We start from the raw sequence: 17,707 nt of genomic DNA on the forward strand, positions 1-17,707 counted from the left end.
TATGTTTAAAAGAGCCCAAATGATCTGTTCTTTCTATTCCTGCACTCTAAATAGACAAGGTACTGCTGCACATAATTCTCAACAATTTTGCTATATTACTAACAAAATAGTACTCATTTCTCCATGAAGGTAGCAAAGTCAAATGCAGATCTGCAAATTCTACAAAGTCAATTATGCATTGTAACCTCTGATACTTCTAACTCTGATACTTCTAAGCATATAGAAGTTTTTATTTTGGAAAAAATTAGGCATGCTTGTGTTTTAACATTACTCTTTCCTCTCACCAATTGTTGCAACCAATTATATAAAACATAATTGCAGTTATTTGAACATGATCTACCACAGGTTTCATTTACCTTGGCTCACATAAGAAGTCAGTATTTTCACCATCTGCTCTCCAAACAAGCCATTCCCTGAAGGAAGGATGGCAGAACATGCGTGTTTTGTCACGTCTTTTTATCAGAAAACATGAAAGGGCTTCCATCCTTTGGCTGAAGTCTTCCCATTGCTGTTCACCATTTATTTGGCCTGCATTAATAGCTTGGAAAATCTGGTCATCTGTCATGGGATGTAGGGATGCCAGTGCCACATTTAATATTGGCAGGGCTCGCTCAAAAGCAGAGTTTGTCATGAACTTCATATTGCACTGAAGTAAGTACAATTCTGATAGAGACACTGGAACAACCTTGTAGCTTGCACTTTTGATTACTAAGTGACCTTTTTGGAAAAGATCCAGAGTGAGTTTCAAATAGAGGTAAGATCCCAGGCTTCTCATGATCAGGTGATTACTCACTTTCCCAATAATAGCTGCATCAGCTTTTCCATTTAAAGATATGTTGTTTACAATTTCCTGGCTGTTATTAATTCTGTACTGAATATAAGCATTCAAGTCATCATGAATTTCTTTGTTGTCTGGAAAATTGTCCAGGGATATTGCGATAAAGGGCAGTGAACTTACTACTTCCTATGAAGGGAAGAGGGGGAAAAAAACAGGAAAGGAAAAAAAAACAAAACAAAAAACAAACCACACAGGCATTACAGTATTCCAGCACTGAAAATTCAACAATGCATCTTTGCTATATTTCTCTTCTGTAATGAGTACCAGACAGATTAAAAATAAATTTAGTATCTCTGTGATGGCTTTGCAAATATTGTCCCCTGGTAACAGGTACAACAGTATTTTTACATTTCATCATTTTTCATAGGAAGGTCTCAAATATTTTACTGACCAAGCTCAGCAAGGCAACTAAAGGGGATAAGCTATAGAAATGATCACTTCAAAATTAAGGGAACAGAAAACAGTTACCAGAATTGTACCCTAAGATGGGCCAGGGGAAAGGGGGAGGTAGAAGGAATAATCTATTAAGAGGGAGTGATTTATTAAGAAATATCAGAAGTGACAAGAGAGACAAGAATCTCCTCATTATTACATCTTCCTGTCACAATGTACCAGAAAGGTACCATCCACACATATACAGCCCCCCATTTAGTTTAAGGCAAGTAACAAGTATGGGACAAGTCAAGACACTTCAACAGGTTTACTGTAACACATTTTTATGTCTAGGTAACACAGAACACATTTATGTTTATGTAAAGAAAGATCCAAAAGACCTAAAACTTCTTACACAGAGGCATATATCATAAGGGTTGAACAAACATCTCAACACTTTCACAACACAAAAAGGAACTCTCTACTCCACTTTGAATGGATTTCAAAAACCTGAACTTTCAGGAGGCTAGTAAGATGTTTTGATCACAGACGGATACTTCTCCAGAGAGAAAACCATCTCTACTATAGAAATCCCTCATTAAAAATAAAATTTAGTTGAGAACTAAACTCTTCAGCCAGTTAAATGCTTAGGGTCCTAGTGGCAATAAGGCAGATATGAAATAAACTCTCAGAAGGTCATACTGAAGCACACCTGCACCTTAACATTGTCAAAACAGACACAAAATCGTGGAACAGTTTGGGTTGGAAGGGACCTTTAAAGGTCATCTAGTCCAACCACATCACACATCCAACTTCACATCAGCACTGTCTTGCACCTTGTCAGCTTGGTGCACAGAACAACTCTGGAGCCATCAGCCTACTTCTGTCCAGATCTACTCTCAACTGCATTAGTAAACAGCTACCACAGAGCTGGACTCAGTCCTCCAAGTTTTCTTCAAGAATGAGGGATGCCTAGTCAAGCAGCAGTATAGGACTGATAGAGCTGTATCTCAAGCACTGTCAAAATATATAAAGGGCGCTATATCTCAGAGATATGGTAAAAGACTAAAAGAGACACACCTTCTTTTTTAAACTGAAGTGAACTGAAGTTGACTGTCTTAAAACAGCCTGACTAGTGCTGGAAACAAACCCAGAACTTTTGTTCAGAACATTACTGTCCAGCACAGAAAACCAGGAATTCTGTATGGCCTCACTTAAACACCCTCAGGATTTCTGCAAGTATCTCTTAGCTGCTTAGCTCTGACAAAATGCTTTAACCAGAAGTTTTGAGACTGGTTTTTTTCAGGGGCAGCAAACAGATGAAGAGATGCAGAGATCAATGGTAATAAGGCCAGAAATCAATCTCATCAACATAGATAGTGGAATTGTGGCTTATCCCTTCCCAAAAAGTAAAAATCCAGAGCTTAATACCAGCAGAAATACACTCCAACAAGTAAACATTGAAGGAAAAAAATCACTATGGGCTTCTAATTACTTTTATTTTTATAAGCTTTCAATCATTCATTTATCTATTTCAATCTTGAAGGCCAAGGAAACATAATCTGATTTCACCACTTCGTGTATTAGCAATTCTACTAGCATACCCAGGAAAGTGATTCAAAACAAAAAAGGCCTACAATATCATACTTGTGCACTGTAAATAAACATGCAACAACAAAGTAAGGAAGGAAAAAAACCCAAGAGACTTTACTTTGAATTCCTCTAAATCCATCATTTTTCATAATAATGGAGCTGCACCAATAATAAAAGATCACTTAGTCTTTGAGGGTAAGAAAAAAGTTAAAAGGTGTTTTTACCTGGAAGTTAGTTCTTACAGTGACAATGAGCTTCAGCCAGGGAGGAAACTTACAGATTATGTTTGTGATAAATGAAGAAAGTGTGTCACCATAATCGGGTTTATGAAATTCAGCATCATTTAAACCGTCTATCAAAATTATGTAGTCTTCCTCAGGAATTTTCTGCTCTGAAGTATGAAAATAAGGAAAGGATTAATACAAATTCTCCTATCAAGTGACTTATTTTATCCCCAAATTTTGAAGATCAAGAAATAAAAACATATCTTTATGCACAGCAATACTCCTATGGCATTTAAGCATTACTTAGGAGATTAAAAACATTTGGAGATATGAAACAACGTTGCCATAAAATGATAAAAAGTGGAAGCAATCACCTACAATAGTGTTTTTTACTGCACTATTATTATGGATCTATTTCAAAACTCATTTAAAAAAGAGTTAAAAGATTAAACAAGGCTGTTAACATAAGAGATGCATGGATATCGGAAGAAGGCATATGTAGGTTGTTTACGCTACTAGTTAACACTACTTTTAATTATTAGCTATTTACTTAAAACTTATCCTTTTTGGACTTACCTAACAAAAAAAGTTTACAATTTGCAAAAATCATAAAGGCATTGGTTTACACTTTCAGTTCTGAGGAGAAAAGGTTATTTTGCAACAGCTTGAGAAGCTACCAATATTCATTTTGAGCACTTGCTAAGGATGAAAATCTCAGGGGTAAATGTAAGATATGCCAATGGATTTCACAGGAATTTTGTTGACTGTCAACGAAATTCAAGACTGCAAACCAGTTTTCATAGGAACGACATATGCTCTGTTCATACATGGGCCCATCTCCTCCCTTGCCTCGCCATATATCAAGTACCTGCACAAGCTGGCACATACTGTGAAGCTAGATGTTTTCAAGGAGGATTTTGCTAGGTTTTTTTTTAAAACCAAAATCATGTTGTTACATGCTTTTCTGGAAAATTACCATATCAATTTTAAAAGCAAGCAAAACCACACCCACTTTGCAGGTGTTTAGGCACAGAAAATTACAAAACAAATAAGTGTGGCAAAACTCAAAAGCATCTGAAAACAAAATCCTTTAATGCAAATGTGCCAGCCTTAACTTCAAGCTACAAAGTTATCCTTGAGCTTTCTGGCAAAAAACCCCCTGTGAAGCTTCCACGATCTTTAGCAAGTTTCACAGAATTTTATTTTAAAACATGAAACAACTGTTCAAAACCTACCTATTATTGTTACAAACAACTACCACAATTAAGGAATCCCTTTCTCTGGGAATATTCTGCTTTATTTATTTCTCCTAGAGCATTAAAATACATATTCTTAGATTTTTTTTCACGTTTTCTGCAGTTTAGCTTCAGTTTCCAAGTCACTTCCTGCTTAACCTACCTTTCCTGAGGTTTGAAAGTGGTTCCAACACTCCCCTTTTAAAAGCTGCTGCTGGATCTTGGACACAAGATCTCAGACTAAGCATGCTTTGTAAATGAGGCTCTTTTATTAGAAGATCTCTGTATGCTGTTAATTGATTTGAACGACAAAGTAAAGCTGCAATACTGTGCACGAATTCTGGGACAAGACACGTGTATGTGTTGTCAGCTTGACAATAGTGATAAGCAACGACCTGAAGAATTAAAAAAAAAAAAGTGTTACCCCTTCAATATTTAAGTTGGTTACTAGTTAGTCCAATTATGATAAAGTGTTACTAAATTCCTCTTTCAACTACAGAATATTTTTCAGTGTTAGAACAATTATCCAACTCCGCAACTGATCTCAGATGGTCTGTGTCAGAGACACAGAAAGGAAGACAATGAAATAGATTTTGACCTTGCAGGGCATGCAAAGAGGAAAAGAAATCAAAGTGTCAGATTCTGGCAGGAAAACAATAATCTGAGTTCATGCCATTTGGATACAGTGGGTAAACAGCTAAGTAACCAAGTAGTACACGGAAAATAATGAGGCTCTGACTAAGCAAACTGTTAGCTATAATTTAATAACATTGTGTCACACACTGTAATGTCCCAAGGACTAATTTGATCATTATCAGGCAAAAGTAAATGACAGACAGCTATTAAAGACATCCTCATATAGCAAATAGAGAAAGAGGACAACTGGCTTTATTCTGATTATTGCAAAAGGTATGTATTACTTAAAAATATAAAATAGGGCGCATTTCTTGGGGGGGGGGGGGGATCAAACCGCAAGGAAAACATGGTGTTCACAGTAAATAAAAAGCTTTCACTTCAGTAGCTTTCGTAACATTTTTTCCAACTAATACACATCACCTTAAAGACTGCAACAATAACCTCACGTTTTCCTCGCAACTATTTGCATGAAGTAAGCAATTCAGACATTAATTATTTTTACTACTTAAGCAAAAAATAAAACACATCATAATAATCTAATGCAAAAATAACTTCAATGGCTTACTTCAGACTCTTAGAGTATGGAAAATAGACTACATTCAGACTCAACCTGTATCATAGAATAAAGATGGATTATACACAGATAAAACATTTTATCTTTTTTTTTTTTTTTTCTCCAGAGGTTTGCTTTTGGAAGGTACACTAAGCATCTACCTGTAGAGAACACACAGCCCCTTTTGCAAGTAAAGGATCCCAACTTCCCATACACACATAAAACAGATGTGAAATTTTTAACGCAACTCCTTCTAAGACCAAGCAGAATTCAAGTAACAACTTCAAAGGTAGAAACGGTAGGTAGCTGGTTTCACCAGTCATGAATCATACACATCTTTTAGAAGTGTCCAAGGTTACTGCCAGTTCTCCCACCACTGACTACTGACATACCCAGGAGGCTTTCCAAAGCAGACTGTCTCCCCCAGTGTTAGAGGTTTTCTAACATACTGAAAATCTATTAGTAAGTGAAAACTCACCTTTGAAGCAAGGCGTCTCACAGAATCACCTGTTTGATTTTGGTATTCAGGAGTACCAGGACAATTCAGAGTCTTCATTGTATTGATACTACTTGTTGGAGGAGCAGACAGGGGTAACTGACTTAAGGGAATCTCCTGACAGGAGTCACCACCTATTTTTTTAAAAGGCAACAAATACAAAAGAGACCAAATTTGCTGATAGCAGATTGTTTTACAGGAAAACACCACAGAATATCCTTTACTGCTAGAGTGAACATTAAAACTGAACACTAGCATTAAAAGAAGCCTGCAACTAGTCTGATAAATACAGGCCATATTTGCAACTTCACAATTTTAAAACAATTCAACTGACTTTTGAGGAAAACTATAGCATTACTGAAAGCAAAACCATGCTGATGTGAAGAATTTCCTTACGAAAATTATATATGTGATGACACATTTAAACTAATAGTTATTATATGACTGAACTCTTGAAAAATATGAACAATTCATCATTATTATTAATACTATTATTATTTGAAGTGTCAGCAGGGGAAGTAGCAGTAATGACAGTCACACCATCTGTCCAGTTAACACAGGCACTGGATTGGTCAGGTGATAGAATCCTATGGATCCCGGTAGAAGACAGAATGGGTTTCTCCATAGCTTCATTCTTGCCTCTACTGAAATTCTATGGAAAACACCTGGTAGCAAAAAGCATGTGATACACAGTGGGGAAGAAACATGTCACTTCTCTCTTTCCAAACTAATGGGAGAACAAGCTACTCCAGTCACACTACCAACAGAGTTTAGGGTACACACTGCCTGACAGAAGGAATAGATTCTACATATTGTCTCCATTTCACTGTCTCTTTTCATGGGCTGAGCCCACGCTATATTATGTGGAAGGTATTTGTCAAAGCATACAATTTTAACAGTTTCCTTTCCTCACTGGAGGAAACAAGTATTTGGTGAGGAGTTGATGAGGCCCCACTACCCTAAGCCAAAAAAGCAAACAACATTCAACGCTTATTATCAGCACAATAACCAAACAATTACTCAGAAAAAGAACGTACTTTTGGGGGATGAATTAGGGCTATTTGAAGCTATTTGCCTCATGCGACTTCCATGGCAGCTGAGTGCCACCAGCCGTGAAATAATTGCAGTCTTCCCAAATCCCACATTTCCAGTAATGACTGCTCCTCTGTTCTCTGCTGGATCAGTATTCTTCAATCTTTCTTCAATCGCTTGAAACAGCCATTCTCTTCCAACAAACACCGAGTCTGTTGTTATACTTGGCACTTCAAACAATAGTGGCTTCAGCAAAATGTCTTGAGGCTTATAGGGGATGAAACGAGCTGAGAAGAGGTGGCAGGGAGAAAAGTTTATTAGAAGAAACTCGACATGCAATAAAACAGCACTGTTTCAGATCATTTAATTCAGTGACCTTGTTAATAGCATTCATAATCAGGCTTCTTAGAGCTAAAGACCGATTTGCTCAGTTCAAGTAGCCTCCGTAATTCCTATGTGAATTAAATTCTAGGAGAGAAGCTACAACTATGATTTGAGGATTTTTTACAGTTGAATTTGAGTTAGTAAGTTGCAGAATCCAAAGGTTTTCTTAAAAATGCATTAATAATTCTATAAATGGGGAACTGCCAAACATTCAGTTTAGAGTGAACTACAATGCTGAGCATCTCAGTGTCAGGTCTTCAGATCTGTAAAGACATTTAGAGAGAAACAGAAAAAGGTACAGAGAATAAATAAATTTTTCTGTTTTAACACTCCCCATATTTTTAAAGTACTGTAAAAAAAAAAATTACTACCCTGTTTTTCTGTACCTTTGAAGCCACAAGAATAGAAATTACACAGCACAGCTGAAAGTGTAGTCATGTTTGATTACTTTAATCTATACATTTGGCACACCTGACAAGACTTACAGAGAGAAGAGTAATTTGGGTTTGGTTGCATAAAATGCATTAAAATTTACAGAAATAATAATGTTCACTTATATAATGCTGAGGATTCATTAACCAAACCTAATGTTACACAAATGCTGTTTCAGCATTGATCTACGACTATCAAAAAACATAAATGAAAGAGAACAGCACAGCACCTATACATGATCTCAAGATCAGTTTTACCAGGAATTTGCTTAATTTGTTCTGCTTTTAGTTGTCATTGGTTGTGACGGATGCACTCAACTTCTCTACCAAACCAGTGGTAGTTTGGTTCAGGCTCTAAAGGAGGTAGAGCCCTGAGCTGTAACCAGGCCAAGAACTTCTCTAGTTCCAAGCTGTTCTCTGGAAACCCACAAAGGAGCAGAGTGACACAGTGAGCATCAATGCATATGAGCTTGGAACACTGATCATTCGATTAATACACGAACAGCAGGTGGTTCCTCCAAGACTCATTCACCAAAGAACAAAGAAAGTTGTGGGTACAAGGAGTCTCATGAATACCTTTCCCATCACATGCAATTTGACTACCAGCCAACCACTTTATCCCATAAATATGACAGCCTAAGTGAGCCTTCTTTGAGCTCTCCCTGCTAGGCAGCGTGGCTGCACAGCAGTGATCTCCCCTTGGGCTGGGACGCCCCTCAAGGTTGCTCCTCAAGGCAGAGACCTCACACACTGCACATCTTTTGCAAGTGACCGATATTGTGCATAACCTTGTGTTACAGTGCACTAAGATTTTGTCTTGGTAGCTTTGAATCATTATATCCTTTGTGCAGTAAGTAATAGAGTGAACCTTGCCATCAAACTTTGTTAAGTTGCACTTTTACAACATCCTATTTCAATAAAACCGCTTTTGCTGATACCTTAAGACAGTGGTTCCTTAAGTGGTCTAAATCACCCATTTATGATGTTGGTAAATTAACAGAGCCTGCAGATGACTACATTAGTTAAGAGGAGAAAACAAAAAAATCGCAGACATCACTTGCATTTAACATAAACCTGCTATTTTCAGACTCAAAGACCAGAGATATTGAAGTATATATTAGCCACAAGTTAAGTGTGATGCTATCAGATCAGTTTTCTTCCTAAAATAGAATTCTAGTGACAGCCTCTTGAAGATTTTAAATTCAGCATAGTATTTCTTAAATTGCAATACACTGCTACCTGAACATCACATGATAAAATCTAGCAGTCAAGAAAATATTCAGAACAGTTCCTGAACACTGGTATTACACAACTTCAGTTTGGAGATTCACATGATCTGCGCTGCACTGCCCATGCACACTTAGATAAACAATATACTGATTTCTTATTAAAAGCTATACATTCAATTTCTAAGCCACAACATTATGGAGGAAAAAGTGTAAGCAAGCATCTTATTTTCAGACAAGTTGAGGGATCTTTCAGGAGCACTTTGTGGGACGGAAGCGTCTACAAGGATCACAGAACATCCATGTTACAAAACTACTGAAGAACTGTATGACTGTGTCAAGACAGATGCAGATGTAAATATGTATACCTTTACTTTCCTGCTGCATTCTTCCACCAGCAGTGTTGTGCCAAGGTAAGCGAATTGAAGTGCGTAAAGGAGTATTTCTTTGTCCATCCAAATAGCTCAGATCCTCCAGTTTGGTTGAACTTGTTGCTATAGTATTAAAGGATTGAAGCTTATTTTTCTCTCAGCATAAGTTACAAAGAACATTATTATTTATTACAGTTCTTTCCTCAACATAGTACTTACAGACAAGTTTTTCTAGACAATGGCATTGGTTGAAGTCATTCATGTTATAACATTTACAAAATGCTCTTCAATCAAGTTCACTAAAGATTCAGTTGGATTTTTTCCCCTTTCAGATGGCCTTCACATCTGCCTTAACTTCCTCATGTGGTAAACAGTTCTCATCTTAATACAGTTTCCTTTTTTACTATGAGAACAACCATTTCAGTAAGGTCAGAGGTGTTAGGAACAGGATCAGATATTAGCTGCTAGTATACTATCTCTGAGGAGATATTTATATTCTTTGTGTATCAAATGCTACAGAATTCTGGATAACATTTTTTTATTTTTCTTCAATCTTTAAACCAAAATGATAGCTATACAAAAGAAGAACTGAAAATTCAGAGAACATATTTGCCAAGTTATGTCAGGAATATATACTTTTTCACCAGAAATAAACCAAATGAATATTCACATTAAAAAAGCAGTTTTCAAACTGGTATCAAATTCAAAATCTTCCATCTGTTGGATGGACAACACAGCAAGACACAAGCAATTCAGATTCCCAGAGTGTACTGACAACAACTTCCTGGCATAGGTGACTGAGAAGCCAAAAAGGAAAGATGGTCTGCTAGACCTGATACAAACAAGGAAGAACTTGTCATAGATGTGAAAGTTGAGGGCAGTCTTGGCTGCAGTGACCATGAGATGGTGGAGTTCAGGATCCTGATATGAGAGAGCAGAGCAAAAAGCAGGAGCACACCACCAGATTTCAGGAGCAGACACTGTAACCTCTTCAGAGTTCTGCTTGGAAGAATCCCATGGCATATAGTCCTGGAGAGAAGAGGGATCCAAAGATGCTGGTTGACACTCAAGGATAATGTCCTGCAAGCTCAAGAAAGGGCCATCCTGACAAGCAGGAAATAAAGCAAATATAGCATGAGGCCTGCATGGATAAGCAAGGAGCTCTTAACTGAACACAAGCTGGATGGGGCTTTGAGCAACCTGACCTAGTGAAAGATGTCCCTGTCTACTGCAGGGGTTTGGAACTAGGTGGTAGTTAAAGATCCCTTCCAACCCAGCCCATTCTGTGATTCTATGATACTATAAGATGATGACTGCCTTGGTGGATGGATGTTGTCTACCTTGACTTTAGTAAGGCTTCTGACACTGTCTCCCATAACACTGTCACGGACAAGCTGATGAAGTACAGGTTACATAAGTGCAGAGTGAGGTGGACCCAAAATTGGCTGCATGAATGAGCACAGAAGGTTGTGATCGGTCCAGCTGGAGGCAACTCACTAGTGGTATACTCCAGCAATCAACGCTGGGTCCAGTACTGTTTAACATCTTCATTAATGACCTACATGATGGGACAGTGTGCAACCTAATCAAGTCTGCAGATGATACAAAACTGGGAGGAACAGCTGACATGCCAGACAACTGTGATGGCATTCTGATGGACCTTGACAGGCTGGAGAACCTGGCTGAGTGGAATCTCATGAAGTTCAACCAAGGGAAATGCAAAGTCCTCCATCTGAGGAGTAACCCCAGGCATCAGTACACAATGGGGGCTGACAGGCTGGAAAGCAGCTGTGCAGAAAAGGACCTTGGGGTTCTGGTGGTAAACAAACAGACCATAAGATTGCAATGCACCCTTGTGGCAAAGGCAGCCTACAGCATCCTGGGCTGCATGAGGAAGAGTGTGGCCAGCAGGTTCAGGGAGGCAATCCTCCTCTGCTCAGTACTGGTGAGACCACACCTGAAGTACTGTGTCCAGTTCTGGGCTTCCCAGTACAAGAAAGAGACAGACCTACTGAGCATTAACTGACTACCATCTCTTCCTAGGGTAAAGCAGGGAAGTCAAAACGACAGGTCCAAGTTGTAACAGGTGAATGGGGCTTGCAGTGGCATGTTCAGAGCCAAGGTATTCAGTACTAATATAGCAGAAGTCCAGCCTGAAAATTAAACTCCAGTCCAAATTTACAGCAATGAAAAAAATCCTGAATGCAGTGGATGAATAATAAAACAATGAAATGAAAGAGTTTAAAGACTAGAAAAAGAGCCAGAGTCAAAAAAAAGCAATGTTCATGTGGATGTCACTTTAAAAATATGAGAGGCTGCACAGAATTCCTTTGCACCAAACATGGAGGGAGGTCTCAGGTTTGAATTGAGTTTGTACAGCTTTGAACAGAGATGGCTAAGGCAGCAGCTGACTGTCATTCTTTACCTAACAGGAGGCCACAATCAGACTCTTCTTGGAGAGGCACAGTAACAGGATGAGAGGCAATGAACACAGGCTGGAACACAGGAAATTCACACTAGATATAAAGGAAAAAAAATTCACTGAGGACACCGAAACAAGTTGCCCGAAGATATGGGGGAATATTCATCCTTGGAGTTACTGAACACTCGACTGAACAAGGCCCTGAGCAAACTGTTCTAACTGGATGTGCTTCCAGTGAGGTGGTGGACCAGAAACCTCCAGGGGCCCCTTACAACCTCAAGTAGTCTATGCTTTTTTAACACTTGAAAAACTCAGGTACTCTTAAGTCTACAAGAAGCCAAAGCTAAAATCTGGGGATCTGTATTTCAGGCAGCTGTAACAATGAAAAGGCAGTTACTGCAGTCCTCTTTGGCAACAAAGCCATTTAGTACAGAGTGAAATTCCCCAAAATTTATGCAGTAGTGCTATAATATCCATGAGAGGAAGGTGGTTGCTGCTTCCTCCCCCATCATGTCCTAGAGTCAGCAAAACACATGTCCACCTCCAAAAGGCACTAGTTTTAAACAGACATGCAGATCAATTATGTGGAAAAAACATGAATCACATGCAAGCAATAAAAATGCTCCAAATGATAATCAAAGCAGAACACATGAGCTTGACATACGATGCAGAGTTGGAATATCATATTCATCATGTTCATGAATGAGGCAGTTTTCTTCACGAAGAGAATAACATAAGATAAAAGGAAAAGCAGGAGCATGGCATGGTTGTGGTCCATCTCAGAACTCCAAAACAGGGAGTGAGACATAATAAAAGGGGAAGCAGTAACAGTAAGACGCAATTCAATGTCTCCTAAAACAACACTCCTGCTTCTCTAGCAGGGAGTGGAAGTGTGACAACTTCCAATCCCATGTTCATCTAGGAAAAATTTCTGCAGTCACCCTTATCTGCAAGGTTATTGCAGATTAATTATTTGATTTCTTGCACGTGTAGCACAAGTATCCAGTTTTTAAAGAGAGATATTTAACACTGGTGGTCAAAAGCCAGAAAACAGTCATTTACAGCTTAAAAGCACCTAAGATTTCACAAAAATCTGTAGCCAAAATCTCTGCACTATCACATACTAGGACACCTAAGATCAGGATATTACATTTCCTTTGACATGGGACAATTTGCACAGAGCTTTAACTTTTTGGCGCTACAAAACTATAGCTCAGCTCATTCAATAGGCAAACTGCAGGTAAATCAAGGTATTTTCAAAGCGGACTCGAAAATTGTTTCTAACGTTTGTCATTTTGTAACTACATAAAATAGCTAGAGACATGCAAATTTATTACCATTGCTTGCTGCTGTTCACTGTAAGACATTCACTTTTGTCAACAGATGATTCTAATGAACAAATATAGCAGAAAGCCAGAAAGCTTTGCTCAGTGCTAACAGCAGTTTTATGGAGAACTGTGGACTCTCTCTCCCGCTGTGAACCTGGGCATTATTGTATTCATATTATGATATGTTGCTACAAAATACCTTCAACTGTAGAATTTTGAAACAATGTGCTAATGACTTTTGTGGTACTTTAAAACCTCATATTACCTTTATTAAGATTGCAGTGTGCATTTCAGTATCTTTCATGAAGCATTCTAAATGTAGGACTGTTTTTTTTAAAGCATCGGATTTTGGATATTACCGACAAGTCTTAGGTTCATAATAACATTTACTGGGCTGCATTAGCATTCTTTTTCTATTGCAGTTCCAATGTATTATAATTTGCTGGACTTTTCCAGAATAAACACATTATATACTTCCTTTGAAAATGAAATGGAGACTGTTTCTTTTTTTTTGCCCCAGCTGAACCAACATGTTTGTGCCTTCACAACAAAACCACAGAATTAGCGCTCATATTAAAATCTATAGCCTTCCAAAATTTAAAGTGGTGTTGTCAGAATTTAAAAGATTATCATCAAAATTGCTAGCACGTTCTTTGCCAAAATTTTGCTATTGACGATTTCAAAAGTTGGTTTACTAGCAATATTTCTCCTATACATCTTGCCATACTAAGAAAATCCCATGCATCAATTTTTGTTTCGTCTTTTATACTAAAAATACTCCCTTTTACTTGCAATATTTTCTAGCTGGAATGTAGTATAATATCCTCCCATCTTCCCTCTAGGAATCACCAACTCCCAAGCCCTAACCTCATTACTGAAGTTTTCTTCACACTGCTTTTACCAAGTTTTTAATTTTGAATTTTTAATTAGCTAAACCTACTGCCACATATATGGCAGCCATGCTTCTGAACACTACCAGAACATTTTTCTTGCAGGGTTATTTATGTAAGCAAATTGCCCATTATTGTTAGAATCTGACAGGCTCTACTAATAGATTCCAAGTCAGAAGTGCTTTTTCAGAGATTTGTCTATTTCACAACTCTTAGAAAAAGTAACGGTAATTCACATATTTATCTATCACAACTGAATGGACTCACATGTTCTAAATGAAAGGTTCACCTAGAAGGCAGAATTTCACATAGTTCTTTAAAAAATATATATGTTACTTGTTCAACAGAGATCAAAGTATCATTTTGCTCTTAGCGTTAGTCAGATTTACAGATCCAGCAAACGTGAACATGCACAAAAGCAACAACCTCAAGCATTAGTTGACGCCAGATACAGTCCTAGAATGACTGATGCACTTTCAAGTGTTCCAGAAGTCCTGACCTAACCAATACCTACTAAAGAGCACCATAAAAGGCCTCTGTATGACAATTTTAAACAACTTGGATAATGCTCATCTATTCAATTTAGAACCTATGCTCTTTTCTTTTTAGCCTATAAAAAAATCTTTCATAGTAACACCCTAACTTTAACAGAAAGATTCAACAGAAACGTGCTATCATTAAGAACATCCTTTTTTCCACCTCAGGACTTTACCTGCAACAGAGTTTGGACGAGGCATTATTAAAGAGCCAGAACTTTGAGCATAAGGAACGGGACCCTCTCCTGGTGGTACTGGTTTTGGCAAATTCTCAACAGATCCAACGGTCTCCTCTTCTGCAACTGGTGAACAACTATCTGTTCTTCGATCATGACTAATCCCTTGATGTTTTCCAGCTCTAAGACTCCCATCCTTGTTCCATTCCAAACTGGATCCACTACGATCATCATTTTCTGATGAACTTGTTATAGTTGCTGAAAAAGAGAGAAAAAAAACCTAAAGTACACATCAGAGGAAAATGGTGCACTCATGTTAATATGTGTTGTAATTTTCATACTCAAATGGCATTTTGGGCCAGCAGATATTCAAGTATTTCTTCACTGGATATTTCGTTGAGTTTAAGGAATATTATTTATCTAAAAGAACTGAACAACAGTTTCTCAGATTAGGAAGAACACCTGAGAAAGGAGACAAGAAAAAGTTCTGAATAATCCAGGTGTATCTTTAGATCTATGCAATTTGTGCTGAGGGCGGGGGGGGGGCGGGGGGGGACCCAGAGCATTTATGACTTTATATGAAGGATCTACTACTTCACCAAAACATGTGTCAACTTGTTTTCAAAATTAAAATTCTATAACATATCTTGCAAATTTGCAAACCACTCTGTAAACATGAAGACAACAAAAGTGCATTAAGAAGTAAAAACAGCATGTAGAGCCATAAAAAAATTTAAATGCATCTTTTTGATGATTCACATTTTTGAAGACTAATATTTTAAAAAAAGAATTCAAAATTCACTTCTTCGAAAAAACTTCCACAGTTCTTCCAAAGTTGGAAGGCTTTCCATAAGCCTACTTGTGGCCAAACATCCTGTATATTGTGAAGCATAAATGACAAAAATTCAATGTTGTTCAGAGATCTAGCTCACCTAACATAGATAGCTACATTAGGATTACAACCAGCCTGCACTCACATACTTGGCAAACTAATCCTGAGAGAAAGCTTCCACCAACTGAGCGGTATACTACATCTTAAGTACCTACCACATTTCACCCTCAGAAAGAGTATACAAGGCTTGATGGATGTTTGATCAGACCCAGTACTGTATATGAACAAAAATTCAGATTATATTAAACATACTGATTTAGGTTTTTAAGTATTTCAGTGTACTGCAGTGTAAAATAAATCAGAGGCTCAAATAAAGGCTTTTTTTTTTTTTTTCTGATGTCATTATAAACCAACCAAAAAACATCTACAAATAATTTTTCAACAGTTTGTGAAACTTTTTGGCAGTAAGATGTGGGATTTTTGCTATGAAAATTTCAGATGCCACAAAATAAGCAGCACAAAGCTAGACAGATCCTCAGCTAAAAGACAACTAAAGACCACACAGGTGGTTTTGGATGCTGCATTACAGAACAGTAGTCTTCCACTGCTGCAGTGATTCACTTGATGAAAGCTGAAACAACACAAACTGCATTATCTAGAGTGCTCCAAATATTCCAATTTGGTGGTTGAGGGTTATCAGTGTGCATCTTTAGTTCCTCAAGATTGTAGTTAATCAAGGCCTCCTGCAATAACTGAATGTGTGAAGAATTTATATTCCTAAAGACCTACTTGAGTAATGTTTGATAAAACTATGCTAATGTGCTCACGTAAAAACACTTTGCAAGTATATACTGGTTTTTGTATGTTTAATAGTGAAATTACTCTGCTTCATTTAAAATGTTTTTCAATACTTAGATTAAACTCTCACAAAATAACTGAACAACAAATACTTATTAAAGGTTAGACCAACACTCAATGTGTTTTGAACACTTGAATGCAACAGAGGAAGACATAAAATGAGATGAAAGGGCACCAGGATTTAAAAAAAAAAAAATCAATGCCAGTTCAAATAATATCTATGTGAACTGTGGAGCCTCCCCAGGCTAAGTTTTTAAATGTTAAAGGTATATATGTGGCAATTCTACACTCAACTCACCAAATCATTAAGTAAAACATTCTGGCATATTAGACTGCTAACAAAATGCAAACACACAGACTTCTCCTTAGAATTCTGAGGCTTCTCCAGTCAGAAGAAGCACCAACTATTCTTTTTTCACATCAACTGCACTGCGGCTTCAGCCTTGTAGGACGATGAGGTACTCATACAACTTTGCATCCTTCCTGCTTCGCCTCACATTCACAAGAAATTTAAGACCTGATGCTTAAATTCAAGAGCTTCTATTCTAAGAAATACCAGTAATATGATATACATTTTAGAGGCAACAGAAGAAAAAGCTTTTCAGGCATTTCATTAACCTTTGTACACAGCTTAGACTGTACTTATGCATGACAAATTTATTTCATTTTTATGGTCATGTCAAAAAAATCTGGCTCCTCCTGAAGTATGAAATAGTTAAAACTATGATTATTCCTGGAGTGAAATGTAGCATCAGGAAACCTCACTGCTCAAGATTTCCATACTGAAACAGTGGCAAGTATCCTGAAAAAGCTTACATTTTGGCCATTAGCCCAGTCTTTTCTGCTACTTAGCTCATTACTGAAGATTAAAACCTGCTTCCACTATTATGTCAGACTCAATAGAAACAACTACAGCAGGAAAACATTAGAAAACTAGAAGAAACCTAAACTGTAAGTGAAAAAAAGAGGGAAAGGAAGAAAAGATAGATTTCCCATCAGAGTCTGCTGGCCCAGGAAACATAGTGGGAGTAGAAATACAATGGAAGCCCACATAAGTGGCATGAAAGAGAAAGCTATTTTCATGGTTGGATAAACTCTGTCAAAGACATTAGAAAACATATACTTGCTAAACATAATTTAAAATGCACATTTACTACTAATAACAAATTTGAATGCACAGACACATTTGTATTTAAAAAACAAAAACACAGGTCATTTATCAGAGAGATGCCTCTTATTTCCCTTCTTGGTTTCATGCCTTTACAGATGTAAGG

General features: G+C 37.5%; 1 protein-coding gene across 1 annotated transcript in view; it reads right to left on the reverse strand.

Moving 5' to 3' along the window:
* The window catches only part of TANC1 (tetratricopeptide repeat, ankyrin repeat and coiled-coil containing 1), a 72,995-nt gene that overhangs the window by 21,190 nt on the left and 34,098 nt on the right, over positions 1–17,707 (reverse strand). The window contains exons 6-12 of the mRNA XM_010563039.1: positions 14,744–15,001; positions 9,389–9,514; positions 6,985–7,266; positions 5,930–6,081; positions 4,426–4,657; positions 3,028–3,194; positions 357–964 (exon numbers count right to left, since the gene is read on the reverse strand). Coding sequence (XP_010561341.1) covers positions 357–964; positions 3,028–3,194; positions 4,426–4,657; positions 5,930–6,081; positions 6,985–7,266; positions 9,389–9,514; positions 14,744–15,001 — 1,825 coding nt within the window. The remainder of the gene's footprint in view (positions 1–356; positions 965–3,027; positions 3,195–4,425; positions 4,658–5,929; positions 6,082–6,984; positions 7,267–9,388; positions 9,515–14,743; positions 15,002–17,707) is intronic.

The sequence above is a fragment of the Haliaeetus leucocephalus genome, unplaced genomic scaffold (assembly GCF_000737465.1).
Source record: "Haliaeetus leucocephalus isolate CR32 unplaced genomic scaffold, Haliaeetus_leucocephalus-4.0 Scaffold163, whole genome shotgun sequence".
Taxonomy (NCBI): Eukaryota; Metazoa; Chordata; class Aves; order Accipitriformes; family Accipitridae; genus Haliaeetus; species Haliaeetus leucocephalus.